Source organism: Glandiceps talaboti, chromosome 11 (assembly GCF_964340395.1).
Source record: "Glandiceps talaboti chromosome 11, keGlaTala1.1, whole genome shotgun sequence".
NCBI lineage: Eukaryota > Metazoa > Hemichordata > Enteropneusta > Spengelidae > Glandiceps > Glandiceps talaboti.
This window is the reverse complement of record NC_135559.1, coordinates 1,004,092-1,017,500: the sequence shown is the minus strand read 5'-3', so window position 1 is coordinate 1,017,500 and position 13,409 is coordinate 1,004,092. Positions and strand designations below refer to the sequence as shown.

Sequence of the window (13,409 nt, the reverse complement as noted above, 5' to 3'; positions counted from 1 at the left end):
ACAATTGGAATGATGGCAACAACACAGAAAACGACAGATGCAGAGAGGAATGAAAGCGATAAGTGGAAGACTTTAAAGAACACAGCGGAAGGATGGCTTAGAGTGGAGATGACGAAGACTGTGGGGAGGGGGGGGGGGTTTCCAGATTGATTCACCAATTTGGTGTGTTTTCATTAGACGCGCATCCAAAGAGAACCGAAGTTGTCTAGAGACAGTATACAGCTGAAGAAGACAAGAAAGCTATTGTTGCTACGTGGTTTCGTGCAAAGAGTCAGTTGTCTTGTGCAACAAAGCTGAGGCTTTCTACGAACATTTGTTTAGTGTCTGTGACAATTAAATCAGTTGAATCGCATATGGATCTGGAAAATATTTGACAATTAAGTCATCAGTTGAATCGCATATGAATCTGAATTTAATATTTGACAATTAAGTAAGTTGAATAGCATATGGATCTGAATTTAATATTTTAGTTGAATCGCATATGGATCTGGAAAATATTTGACAATTAAGTCAGTTGAATAGCATATGAATCTGAATTTAATATTTGACAATTAAGTCAGTTGAATCTGAATTTAATATTTCACAATTAAGTCAGTTGAATCGCATATGGATCTGAATTTAATATTTCACAATTAAGTCAGTTGAATCGCATATGGATCTGGAAAATATTTGACAATTAAGTCAGTTGAATAGCATATGAATCTGAATTTAATATTTGACAATTAAGTCAGTTGAATCTGAATTTAATATTTCACAATTAAGTCAGTTGAATCGCATATGGATCTGAATTTAATATTTCACAATTAAGTCAGTTGAATCGCATATGGATCTGAATTTAATATTTCACAATTAATAAGTCAGTTGAATCGCATATGGATCTGAATGTAATATTTGACAATTAAGTCAGTTGAATCGCATATGGATCTGAATTTAAAATCTGACAATCAAGTCAGTTGAATCGCATATGGATGTGAAATTAATATTTGACAATTAAGTCAGTTGAATAGCATATGGATCTGAATTTAATATTTCACAATTAAGTCAGTTGAATCGCATATGGATCTGAATTTAATATTTGACAGTTAAGTCAGTTGAATAGCATATGGATCTGAATTTAATATCTTAGTTGAATCGCATATGGATTTGTTAAATATGTAAATTCTATAATAATGACAAAAGGCAGCCTAGTTGACGGAATAGAGGTATTTGGATAATACAGTGCAAATACCAACATTTCAGGATGACGTCAAAATCGCATCACCAATCACAGAGCTCGAAATGTTGTCTTCTAAAGATGCACATGTAAACATTTGATATTATGTTTGTGTTTAAAGATATTATAATTGTAATTTCACAGCGTGTACTCGAGTATAGAGAGACTAAATTGCGATGTCTTGATGGTTCTCTATAATCTCCTGTCCGTGCTTAACAAGGCCGTACAATCACGACTGGCGACTTTTAAATATCAAATATAAGTGGTATACATTGAGACGATGAGATTTGCGATGAGAAGTAATGATCTTGGGAAAATGAAAATTAATCTAGAATAGTGACGTGTTTGTTGCGCTATAATTATAGCTAGCAAGACATGCAATGATCAATTGCTATTGGCAACACTGTTTTACGGCATACTGTAAATTACAATGCTTGGTCACAGCAACCCATTTCATTTTGTGCACATATGCGGTGAACGCCCTTGCATGGTAATATTTTACAACTTAATCATGGAACACGCTTCTTATGTTCAAGTAGTCAAAGTCCTTCTATGGCTATCACTTTGAATATTGTAGTTAATTAAAACTTCTGAATGAGCTTTTAGAGTACTTTTCCAAGGCACACCATTTTTTAAATGTATTTCTATAGTTTGGTTTTCAAAGGCACGCCATTTTACAATGATTTATACAGTCCTGCAGTCTAAATACTTTTACGATCTCTCATATCGAATACTTGGCCTTATCAAAACTGATGTGCATACCGTAAAGTAATTCTTTTATATTCAATTTGTTTGTATGCAGTCAAAGTATTTTTACGATCTATCATGTCGAATTGTGAGCACAATTAAAACCGGCGTTTGGCTTCAGCTGGTCTGTTACCTGTCCACCTACAAATTGACTGCCGCAGTGTGACTGATAGAACCAGAACATATAAGCCATTACCGGAGCCTGGGGGGGGGGGGGGGCGCAGGGGGCACCTGCCCCCCCCCCCTCAGATTTTTAGGGGGGAAATGCAACTTTTCGAATACATAGCGATGTTATTAAAATCGTTACTTACGTGACGATTCCTAAGCACGCGCGATTTTAATTGATGGTTCACTAAAGTCAAAAGTGACTGTACTTACACTAACTCCTCTATGTCTCTCTGTACGCTTTGAATAAAAATGTATCCAGTTAAAATATTGTAACTTTTTGCATAGTAGCGAATTAAAAATTCTTCGTGCCGTAAAGTGCAAACGATGCGCGTACATGCACTGTGCATTTTCGGCGAGTAACAGTAGTCTTGAAAGTCTCCTTCATTTGAAGACAGCAAGTCGCAATAATGTCAGAGAGTGAAACCCCCCAAAAATATATTTTGACATTTGTCAGGAAACAGACAGTACAGGGTAAGCATAGCATTTTTTATCACTTCAAAGGAAAAAAGTCGTTCAACGTGAGGTCGCCTGCATGCAGTGACTCCGAAGATGCGCTCGATCTAATTTACATCGTGTTCCTCATACTAAATTATTTACTGATAAAACGGCAGATCTCGTTTTCGAATATCTGGACAGATCTCTTTTTGGAATATTTGGTGGCCCTGAAAAGGTCCGTTTGTGAGTGAACACAATATCACTCTGAATCGTCAGCAGCGTCATCACAGCTTGAAGTTTCCTCGAATGTTTTCTTTTGGTTTGGCCATAAAATAAAAGTTTTGTGAATGGCAGAAAAAAATGTAAATCAGCCACTTTTCCAAATTTTAAATGCATGAGTGCACCAAGACAAAGTTCTGCCCCCCTGGCAATTTGATCAGGCTACGGCCCTGTACGCCCACTAACTTCGGTAGGATCCGATTACTATAAACACTAGCTCCGATTGAGAATTGTAAATTGTAACCACCATTGGCAATGTCATGACACTAGGCATTCTCCCCATGGACTAGTCATGAAATTGGCACAGCGATCATTTTATATGCGCGCACCTCGGGATATCCGGATCCCACGCTATGAAAACGTAGTCAGTAACTAGGGAAACTTAAACTAATTAAAACTTTGTTTCTGAGCGTTCGGTATGTGGAAGAGTGTAATGTTTCTTAGAGAAGCAATTTATGAGCATTGGGTTCATAACACTGTATTCCTTATAAAGTAAAAAGTTCTAATGAAAGTTTTCTTATTATAAGGAACGTTAAATTACATCAGTGTTCAAACAGAAATCAGAAAAAGATCCCAGAGTATAGCAGTGTCGCAGTGTATAGTAGTCTCGCAGTGTATAGTACTCTCGCAGTGTATAGTACTCTCGCAGTGTATAGTACTCTCGCAGTGTATAGTAGTCTCGCAGTGTATAGTACTCTCGCAGTGTATAGTACTCTCGCAGTGTATAGTAGTCTCGTAGTGTATAGTACTCTCGCAGTGTATGGTACTCTCGCAGTGTATAGTACTCTCGCAGTGTATAGTAGTCTCGCAGTGTATAGTAAGTCTCGCAGTGTATAGTAAGTCTCGCAGTGTATAGAACTCTGAGTATATATTAGTGTCGCAAGTGGCAAGCATTGTATCTTTTAACTGTCAAACAACTTACAATGTAAATACAAAATATAATATTATTACCTATTCCACTGCTTTCGCATTCTTCATCCCCGAAAAGACATGCGGCATCAGCAACAAGGATAATGTCGTTGGGCCAGTGAATGTCAGCGCCCACAACGGTCGTTAAGTCATAATCTTTCTCAGATGATGACGAAAAGTTGACTTTGAGAACTTCATCAAATGAATCCGCCTTTGTGTTATAATCAAGGAGGACATAACACATTGTTCTGTCACCGTTATTGTTAAGTTGTACCCTACCAGACAGACCCTCGAAATCCATGTTTTTGAAATGTGCAGCTATGTTGGGTCCAGTAAACTGATCGGAATGGGTCACAGTTCTATTAATTGCATAGGCTAAGACGTAAATTGCATCATACACTTGTACGAATTGGTTAGAAACCTGTGAAAAAATAGAGAACACGTAATTAATATCTTTTTTATCCAGAAACTTTCACGTGTTAGTCTGTATGATTTATTCTTCCATATCTTTTCAAATCGGCAAGGGAGTGGTTGATGAGTTGAAATGGTTTGGTTATATTTATATGATAGGCACGACACAGTGGACCAAAAAGACAGACAGAAAGATATATAGCCCCAGCCAGGTAGACTGATCACGTCTACATAAAAGGTTAATCTCTACTCTAGAAAGTGTACATGTACAGATGTGTGTGCGTGTGTGTGTGTGTGTGTGTGCGCGCGCGCGCGTGTGTGTGTGTGTGTGTGCGTGTATGTATGTATGTATGTATGTATGTATGTATGTATGTATGTATGTATGTATGTATGTATGTATGTATGTATGTATGTATGTATGTATGTATGTATGCATGTGTGGGTGTGTGTATGTGTGTGTGTGTGCGTATGTATGTGTGTGGGTGTGTGTGTGTGTGTATGTACGTGCGTATGTATGTATGTATGTATGTATGTATGTATGTATGTATGTATGTATGTGTGTATGTATATGTGTGTGTGTGTGTGTGTGTGTGTGTGTGTGTGTGTGTGTGTGTGTGTGTGTGTGTGTGTGTGTGTGTGTGTGTGTGTACGTGTACGTGTGCATGTAAATGTCAAGGTAAGACGCCCCTGCTGGTTCAACAGTCGTAGAATGGATTACGTCGGACTGTCTCTAGAAGAGAACATTTATTTAAGAAATGCGCCTACTTCTACCATATTTATATTAGTTTGGTATTTAAATCCTCAAACGGGGCCCGGGTATGGAGTTTGAATAAAATTGAATAGAATATAAACAAGGACAATAAAACAGGAGACGTGCAGGCTACCTACTAATATTTACAAAAAATAATATCAAATATATATCCGCTGTAATGTGTCTATAAACAAGCATTAATACTACGAATATAGACACTATAATTATTTTGAATTACGAAGAAAAATGATTTATAGGCATTTTCTATAGACTTAATATTGTGTACAATCGAAGTTTAATAACTTGAAGTGTGTAATGTATTACACAGAAGATAACAGACACTGAAAGCATAGATCCTGTTGGTTTAACAGCCCTAGAATAGATTGCGACTGTCTCTAGAAGAGGATATTAAGAGATGCACATTCAATGGATTTCATTTTTACGTGGTAAATATACCATGTATGGTGAGACTCCCTAAGCAACAGATGTTGTTAAATCTGTTATGGGCTGAAACTTCATCAGAGCAGGGTGTGATGAAGATGATCATTCAAATTTGGTATTTTTCTGATATCAACGCATTCCTTACGCCAGCTGCAAAATTCAATTAAATTGTGATTCGCGGTATAGTCCAATTTTAGTATGTAAATCGAGACACTATTGACCCACTACATTAAAACAATAGTTCAAAGTTCAAATAATCCTATCGGTTTTTGTGTTCGTAGTATTCATTATTCTGTTACTTTTTACTCGTCACTTTCCAGATACTGTTCTCATCTCTCAACGTGTCATAATCGATTGCATTTATTGACTGGCCTTACCTTTGATGTTTCAAACACTTCTTTGAGAGGATTTTTTCTGATTTTATCAGCGTACTGTTGTAATGTAGCGTTGTAGGAGGCAGGCCACGACGGTTGTACAGTCAGCACAAAGACAGCCTCGTACGCCTCTCTGAGTATTACAGGGTTGTCAGATTCATCGAACCACTGTCCTCCGTCTAGCCACACCGTTGATAAGGCATCGATAGCAAAGAATGCGTGACCTCCATTAGTCATCCCAAGGTCGTGTGCAGCTATCATCAGATTCTCTTGGTCTCTACCTCCCCTTGACCGTGACGACATACATAGTATGATACCTGTAGGCGAATATATAGTCATTACTAGCGGTGTGCACAACTCTAACATACATCTATCTATACAACACAAACACATATGCTGGGAGGGGGGGGGGTGATCGACATGTGTTTAATCAATTATCAAGATGATAAAACACTCGCCATCACCGAAAGTCGTCTTAAAGCAGGCAACACGTGATAAAATTATTCATTTTTGTATTCATATGAGGCATTGATATAATATATAAAATTCCAATCCCTCTCTGTACAAATTATAATTTGTGAACAGAAAAACAATTCTTTCAACGTATGTATATTTTAATAACCTATATTTCCCCCCAAACACACTTCTGAAATGAAACCATATATACCAACGATTTCGTTACTTGCACTTGGTGACAAAATGAAATATTACTAAATGTTATATGAAATTGACAAAAACTAGAGAAACATTGTTGCAAATGAATATTAAATACATGACGTTAAAAACTTAGAAATAATTTTTTTTAGGCAAAAGGAATTGCAAAATTGTTTGAACTATCTGTAGTATATCACTCATCGAAATTAATTTAACATTTGTGTTTCAGAATATATTAAGGGTTGAGTAGCTATTCATCATGTCATCACACACCCAATGTTTGAACTTTAAAAACGAGAACTTCTACCTCTCCAAATCATTTTTAGATTTTAAACTCCATGAAAAGTAGTTTTATTAGAGGAACATTCATTATCAGTCGTGAATGACAAAGACTGAACTGTTATAAAAGTAATCTTTACTAATCCTAATCTAAGGTGATTGTTGTATATAGTTTTCTAATCTAAGGTGATTGTTGTATATAGTTTTCTGATCTTGTTACTCACTGACTACCTTTACAAACTCTATCATACGAGAGCAAATCTGGTCAAGTAAAATGTCGTCCTGACTTAACGAGGACAAAGAAACCTTATGGATAGACATATCAAGTATTTTAATACCCCTTTCATCTCTAGGTGATGAGTTTTATTAGTTGTATGTTGGTGTGGTAATGATGACCCACCTCTGTAAAGCTAACATAATAACTGTGTGTTATAATATAACAGTGACATAGAACTCACGACCAACGTAAGGTACAGTTGAAAAGTAGGTATTTACAAACGATTACAGTGAGAAGAGGACTCGAATGATCATTAAACATTTCCTTTATCACGTCCTAAGTCGTATTTATGATCGGATTAGAGGAAGGACACAGGTGGGAGAATGCAACTATTAATGTCGATTCACAATGATGAATATCACGAACACTCTGAGTCTGAAAGCATTACCATCAGTCTGAGATTAATAGCCATTCAATATCCTTAAACTGTAAGGAGGGTTTATTAGGCAGAAATCCAACATGAATCCAGTATTTATGATGAACGACATTTGGAAATATTCAATTCATTTTGGATTAGCTTGCGACTCTGAGGTTGAAATAATTCCCAATGAGTAGTGTGTGTGTACAGTTTATGTGACATACAGAAACTAGATGTTGAGCGATAACTTTGATAATAACATTCATGCTTCTGCTTCTGCTGGGTCGATTATAATCTTGAAATCCTGATTCTCATGATAATTGTTTCATTGTATTGGTAAATTACTGGTCTGGTAGATGTTTGACAACAACGGAACATCATAATATAGTTACGTATACGTAACTGTATGTATGTATGTATGTATGTATGTATGTATGTATGTATGTATGTATGTATGTATGTATGTATGTATGTATGCATGCATGTATGTATGTATGTATGTATGTATGTATGTATGTATGTATGTATGTATGTAGGTCAGGTTGGTTCTTTCTTTACGACAATAGGTCGTATATAATAGATGACACAGCTTTGGTAGAAATATCAAATCAATGCCATCATCTAAAATCAACGTAATTTCCGCAGATTAGCTTTAATAGAGGATTAACAACATCACAACAGTATTAATTTGCATGAATATTTGATACATAAAGGTATCAACTGATAATTGGCTAGGGAGTTTTTGTAGCAAGGTAGTCAAGAATTTGATCGTGTACACGAATATGGATACTTATGGCAAGCCGTTGAACCAATTTACAGGCTAGGGAGCCATGAGGGCAATTGGATACACAACTAGTGGATATTTTAGAACATCTGGTGCGAGGCTGGTCATTGAACCAATTTAATACATAGCTGGGGGGGGGGGGTCAACTGGATACACAGCTAGGAAGTCTTTTAGAAATTTAACATACCTAGGGGATCAGAAAGCCAACTGAAGACATATGGAGAGTCACGAAGTAAAAATTATACATATCTAGACCTTATGCTATAAATTGTTATATTAAAAGTCGCTTGTCAGGTGGAAAGTTTTTAATGCTTTCCTATGTTCATGGTATTTACTCTCATAACAGTTGTTTGCATAGGAGATGGAGATTTTATACTGAGACGTGACATAGGATATGAAAGAGTCAGCAGATTTCCGTTTATAATAGTAACCTACATTTTAACTCGTGTTTTTCTACACTTATATGTAAATATATATACAGTAAATTCAAAGAAATCTACAGGCTAAGGAGAAACAGTCACATGGGGTCCAAACTTTACTTAAACACTGTTAGTTCTAGACAAGACGTGATGGCCGTAGGATTGTAACGTGACTAAACGATGAACTTGTACATAATTGCGAGATGGAACTGATAAAAAAAAAACATTTTCGTTCTGCTTTTCATGTGACCCTCACCCGACCTCTTCTTTTTAAAAGTATATGTGTCCAAGGTGCCGCTAAATGTATTTTCCGGCTATCAAATAGCTCTCGGCAATTATCGGCAAATGATCCGGTAAAATAGGAAGGGTATTAAGAAACGTATTTTAGTGTTAGCTATTACAGATCGTCCGTTTTATGGCAATATTATAGCGCCTTCCAAGATACCGTCACGTGATAGAATGAGATAGTAATATACTAAAGTAGGGCTATAGTTTGTTGAATTGAAAGCGAAATTATATCAAAATGGTGATTATAAAACCAACGTCTCTCAATCCCATTGTTAACCAAATCTTGTTATGAATTAGGTAAAGAATATTCGATTCATTTCCACTGTTGTGTATATGGGTTGGTGTAAAAATTACACAGACTTTTAGTACTGTTTCCACCATTAAATATTAAAGGCCAGAACGTTTGTTGTGAAAATAACAGGCAGGAAGAAAATCACATCATTCTGTGCAAGATAAGGAATAGAGCCACAGATTACGATATAATGGAGTCAATCAAAAGAGGTAAATTGCTTGCAATGAACTTTCACTAACATCGCAATCAAGCAGTAGTACCCAACTTGAGACCCTATCGAACCTATAAGGAGGACAACATGCTTATCTACGTACCTGGATGCATATTAAGCCTTTTCAAATAATTATACTATATAGTCATTACTGTCACTGTACTACGCCATAAACATGCCACATTTTGACCTTAAGTTGGTTAAACCTACATAAGTTATTGGGGTCTAAAAGGTTATTGACAATACAGTACTATCGTCGACTTTTCAAGTGAAGACTATTTTACGAATATGAAAATCTTTACATAAAGCTTTCACAACGATTCGGGTAATTGGAATATAAGCAACTGTGAGCTGTGTAATGTTTAATACCCTATGCCATCTGAAACATCGTTATGTGCCACTCTATAACATGGATTAGTCTTTGTCATTAAAACGCAAGAAACATTGCATACATATAATGAAATGCTGTGCAACCTAAAGACTGCAAGGGTTAGATAATATGCTAACAAAACGCCAACCCATTAGTATGCACAAAAAATAAAATGTTAACTTCACTTCACAAACGCTTCATTCTGCTCAGTAGTTTTGGAATTAAAGAACTTAAAAAAAAGAAAAAAAAGAACCATTCTCGACCTAATTTGCATATCACGGTTAGAATCATCATGTCATGAACAATGTTTGATCTACCCATCCCTAAGAACGCTCCCACCTAATGTCAATCTGCAAAGTAGTTTTGGAATTTTAAGTTTTTTGACCAATAGTCACATTTTTTACCAAAAATACATTTGAACAGTCGCTTCACTAGACACCAAAAATAATGTTGTCACCAAAGGCCAGGGCAATCGATGGGGGGGGGGGCTGTTATTTTTAGTTTAAATCGCACACACACACACACACACACACACACACACACACACACACACAACACTATTTACAAAACTTGTACGGTTATTCCAGCCTTTTTAGCAATTTGAAATCTAATAAGACTGGCGAATACTTTAACTGTATGGGCAAATAAAAGGTTGATAATTTCCTTGAAAGCAAGATAATGAACTCCCTAAGTTCTTATTTATTTCAAAAGGAACAGAAACAAGCTATCATAGTTTGGAGAAAATTGAAGAACTTTGATTCACAGGGAAATTTGTCCCAGGTGTAGTAAGTATAGATGTATGCAATGGTTTATTAAATCATTTATCATGCATATCAGACATCCATTTAGCGTAAACTGAACACTGATTCAATATCAATTTTCAGAACATGGAAAAATTGTCAACGTTGACAGAGTGATGTGTACGTGCAAGTATGGTAATATCAAAACGGATATAATTACATTATCTTTCTCCTTTGTAATCTGTAACGCATCGAGTTTGAGATACCAGCTGTTCAGCAATCAGTCCCATTACTTCCAATATGTTTAGCAAACAAGATTTTTCATCAGTGATAACCACACTAAAGTTATATATTGCTTGCTATGCCATATTTCATAAAGCATATAACACAGCTTGCCATGTGCCACCTGTGTCAGTTGGGAAATGTAGTCTACCATTCATATATTGTAAATGACAGCACACAACGATATGACTGCAGTGCCGAATATTATGATTTGATAAAAGTATTGTCTTGTCGGTATTTGGTTTTGTGTTCAAGGAGTATAGGTCACACAGTGTACAGACAATAGTGCTATGTGTTCCGACTCACTGACTGCCTGTGTCTACATTAATTAAGTAACGCAGTTGGAATATGCTTTGATCACCGCCATTTATCTTGCTCAGATGGTTTTTGCATCGTCTTGAAGATTCGATTGCCTTTTCTTGAACCATTCCGAACAAGGACATCTTGTTTTATTACTTTGGAACATTTCATTGGTTTGTAAGATAATATGCTATCTTACAAGGATTTATACTTCATTAGATCGTAGAATTCTTCGGGGATTTGTTTCATTTGACGCTAAAGAGCATATTGTTGATTTAAACTATCACCACTTGAGCGAATCATTTGCTTCTGTGGGAATACTATGAGCGTGAATACAAGACCTGAAGGTCAAGCTTGAAGTGCTTTCTAAAATGTCATATATCTTGCCCTAAACACTATGCACATAATTTCAAATATGAAATGATTTAGTAATGAGCACTTTAGGCCAAAAAAGAATTATTTCTGGTCAGGACAATTTGTCTAAAGTGGTGCGACGATGCGATTATGTTTTAATTCTCAACAAACTTGTCACTCAATGTACTACTTATGGCAGTTACTGTTCTTTTTATTTAGTACTTTATAGCAAGTGTGTATGTGGGGCAAATGTAATTTGCCTGATCACAATTAACTCTCAGACTGCAGTTGTCTTCACTAAAGCAGCAGTTAATATAGGGAGGTTGTTTTTATGTTCCTCCGGATCTGTAGACTTTATGAGCTGGACAGATACGAAAAAAAAAGATCGACGCGGAGGTATTTAAGTGATGCGAGCGCTAACCAGAAACAATTTATTTTGGCCTTATGAAAACAATTGTAAGATCAAAAATAAAGTCCAAGAATGCCTTCTTTAGAATAGAATATAGGTCAAACGCTGTCTTTTCCCCTGCCAATATATACTCAAACGCAAGAACGTGTGGAGATATGTCGTGTTAGAGATATATTTTGTTTCATCGAAATTCCGAGATAAGTACACAAGACCATGTCTAGTCCTAAAGACTATCTCATGTGAATTAAAGAATCTCCCTATTCGTAGGTCAAAGGTTAAATCTATATCCCTTTACCATATTATGAATTAACTGATTGAAAATAAGTGTTAAAAGCTATTGTATTCCATTGCTGTGATCAAAACACATTTTAAGTTTTCAAATATTGTGTAACTTTTGCATATATTGAAGCTAACCTTGTCATACCTCCGGTTACTCAACACCTCCAGTCAATTTGGATCATTCTGCCAGATCTAGTTAGACACTGAAGAAGGACAAGTGATTTGTTCGAAACTTGTCTGTATCTCAATCAAACGTGGAGAAAGAGAACTTGTGTATAAATTGTTTAACTTTGTTCTGCGTGATGTATTTTCAACCATCTGACATGTTTAGGATACCAAACACTATGTATACTCTTATCATTATTTGTCACTATGATAACAACTAAGTTTAAAGAACTCTGACTTCTTTGAATGTATATTTTCATATCCAATAATTGTCATGAATGTGTTCAGATAGGAGATAAATTGTGTACCCAACAATTCATTTCGTATCACATTTTGGTAGTTAAACCACATTGCATGTCATTAAAATAATTCCGTGAAGACACAGGGCATTCGTTATTTTAACCCCTAAAGCATTGTAATTATATCATTTATTATGTAGATAAATGTTGGTGTTTTTTCATATTCAACATTTGCAATTTGTTATTTATTATTCAATAATGGGTAATTTTATTGCAATTTCTCAAGCTACGTACTAACTTCTCAGGTTGTATGCTATTAGTTCACAGCAATATTCCATTGATTCACGTGTTGCAGTATATGATTGTTATAGATTGTTATAGTTCATTTGTGCCTTCAAGACTTTGTAAGATAATATCTAATAATTGTTACCTAATGAAATATACACTTTATAAAATGATGTCCTTGAAGATTTATTCAATATAAATTTTGTTTACCTTGAAACCAGTCTGTTTTGTTTCACACCTTGGTCGATTTTTGCAAGGCTTACAAGTTGTGATAGGTTATATACAAATGAAGGATGTATAATAGAGGAAAACTTAAAACAAGACTAGTGTTCATAGTATATACATAATATTATTTAAACAATCATAATTCGAACAACACAGTACATAAAATGATGACAGATTGAAAATATTTTAATAAAAGTTTCCATGAGATTTAAAACAACACTGGATCAAACAGAATAATGTATGTGAACGTGCCAAGATGTCTTCACGACATTTCTTTTATTATCTTATCCCGAGTGTGTGGCTATCGGCTTCATGTGGCTATTGCCTTTATGATTAAATAAAGACTGAACGAACACCTTGAGTTTTAACTAGTGATAGTACTTCAGTTTTGTAAGCCTTAAGTGTAGATAAATATGAAACTGACGCCTGGAACTATTTAGAAAACACAAAACGTGTTTTATTTATTGTGTG

At 35.6% G+C, this 13,409-nt stretch overlaps 1 protein-coding gene across 1 annotated transcript in view; it reads right to left on the bottom strand.

The window, feature by feature from the left end:
• LOC144442626 (retinal guanylyl cyclase 2-like) overlaps positions 1–13,409 on the bottom strand; it is a 54,757-nt gene that overhangs the window by 8,550 nt on the left and 32,798 nt on the right. The window contains exons 2-3 of the mRNA XM_078132006.1: positions 5,732–6,045; positions 3,794–4,172 (exon numbers count right to left, since the gene is read on the bottom strand). Coding sequence (XP_077988132.1) covers positions 3,794–4,172; positions 5,732–6,045 — 693 coding nt within the window. The remainder of the gene's footprint in view (positions 1–3,793; positions 4,173–5,731; positions 6,046–13,409) is intronic.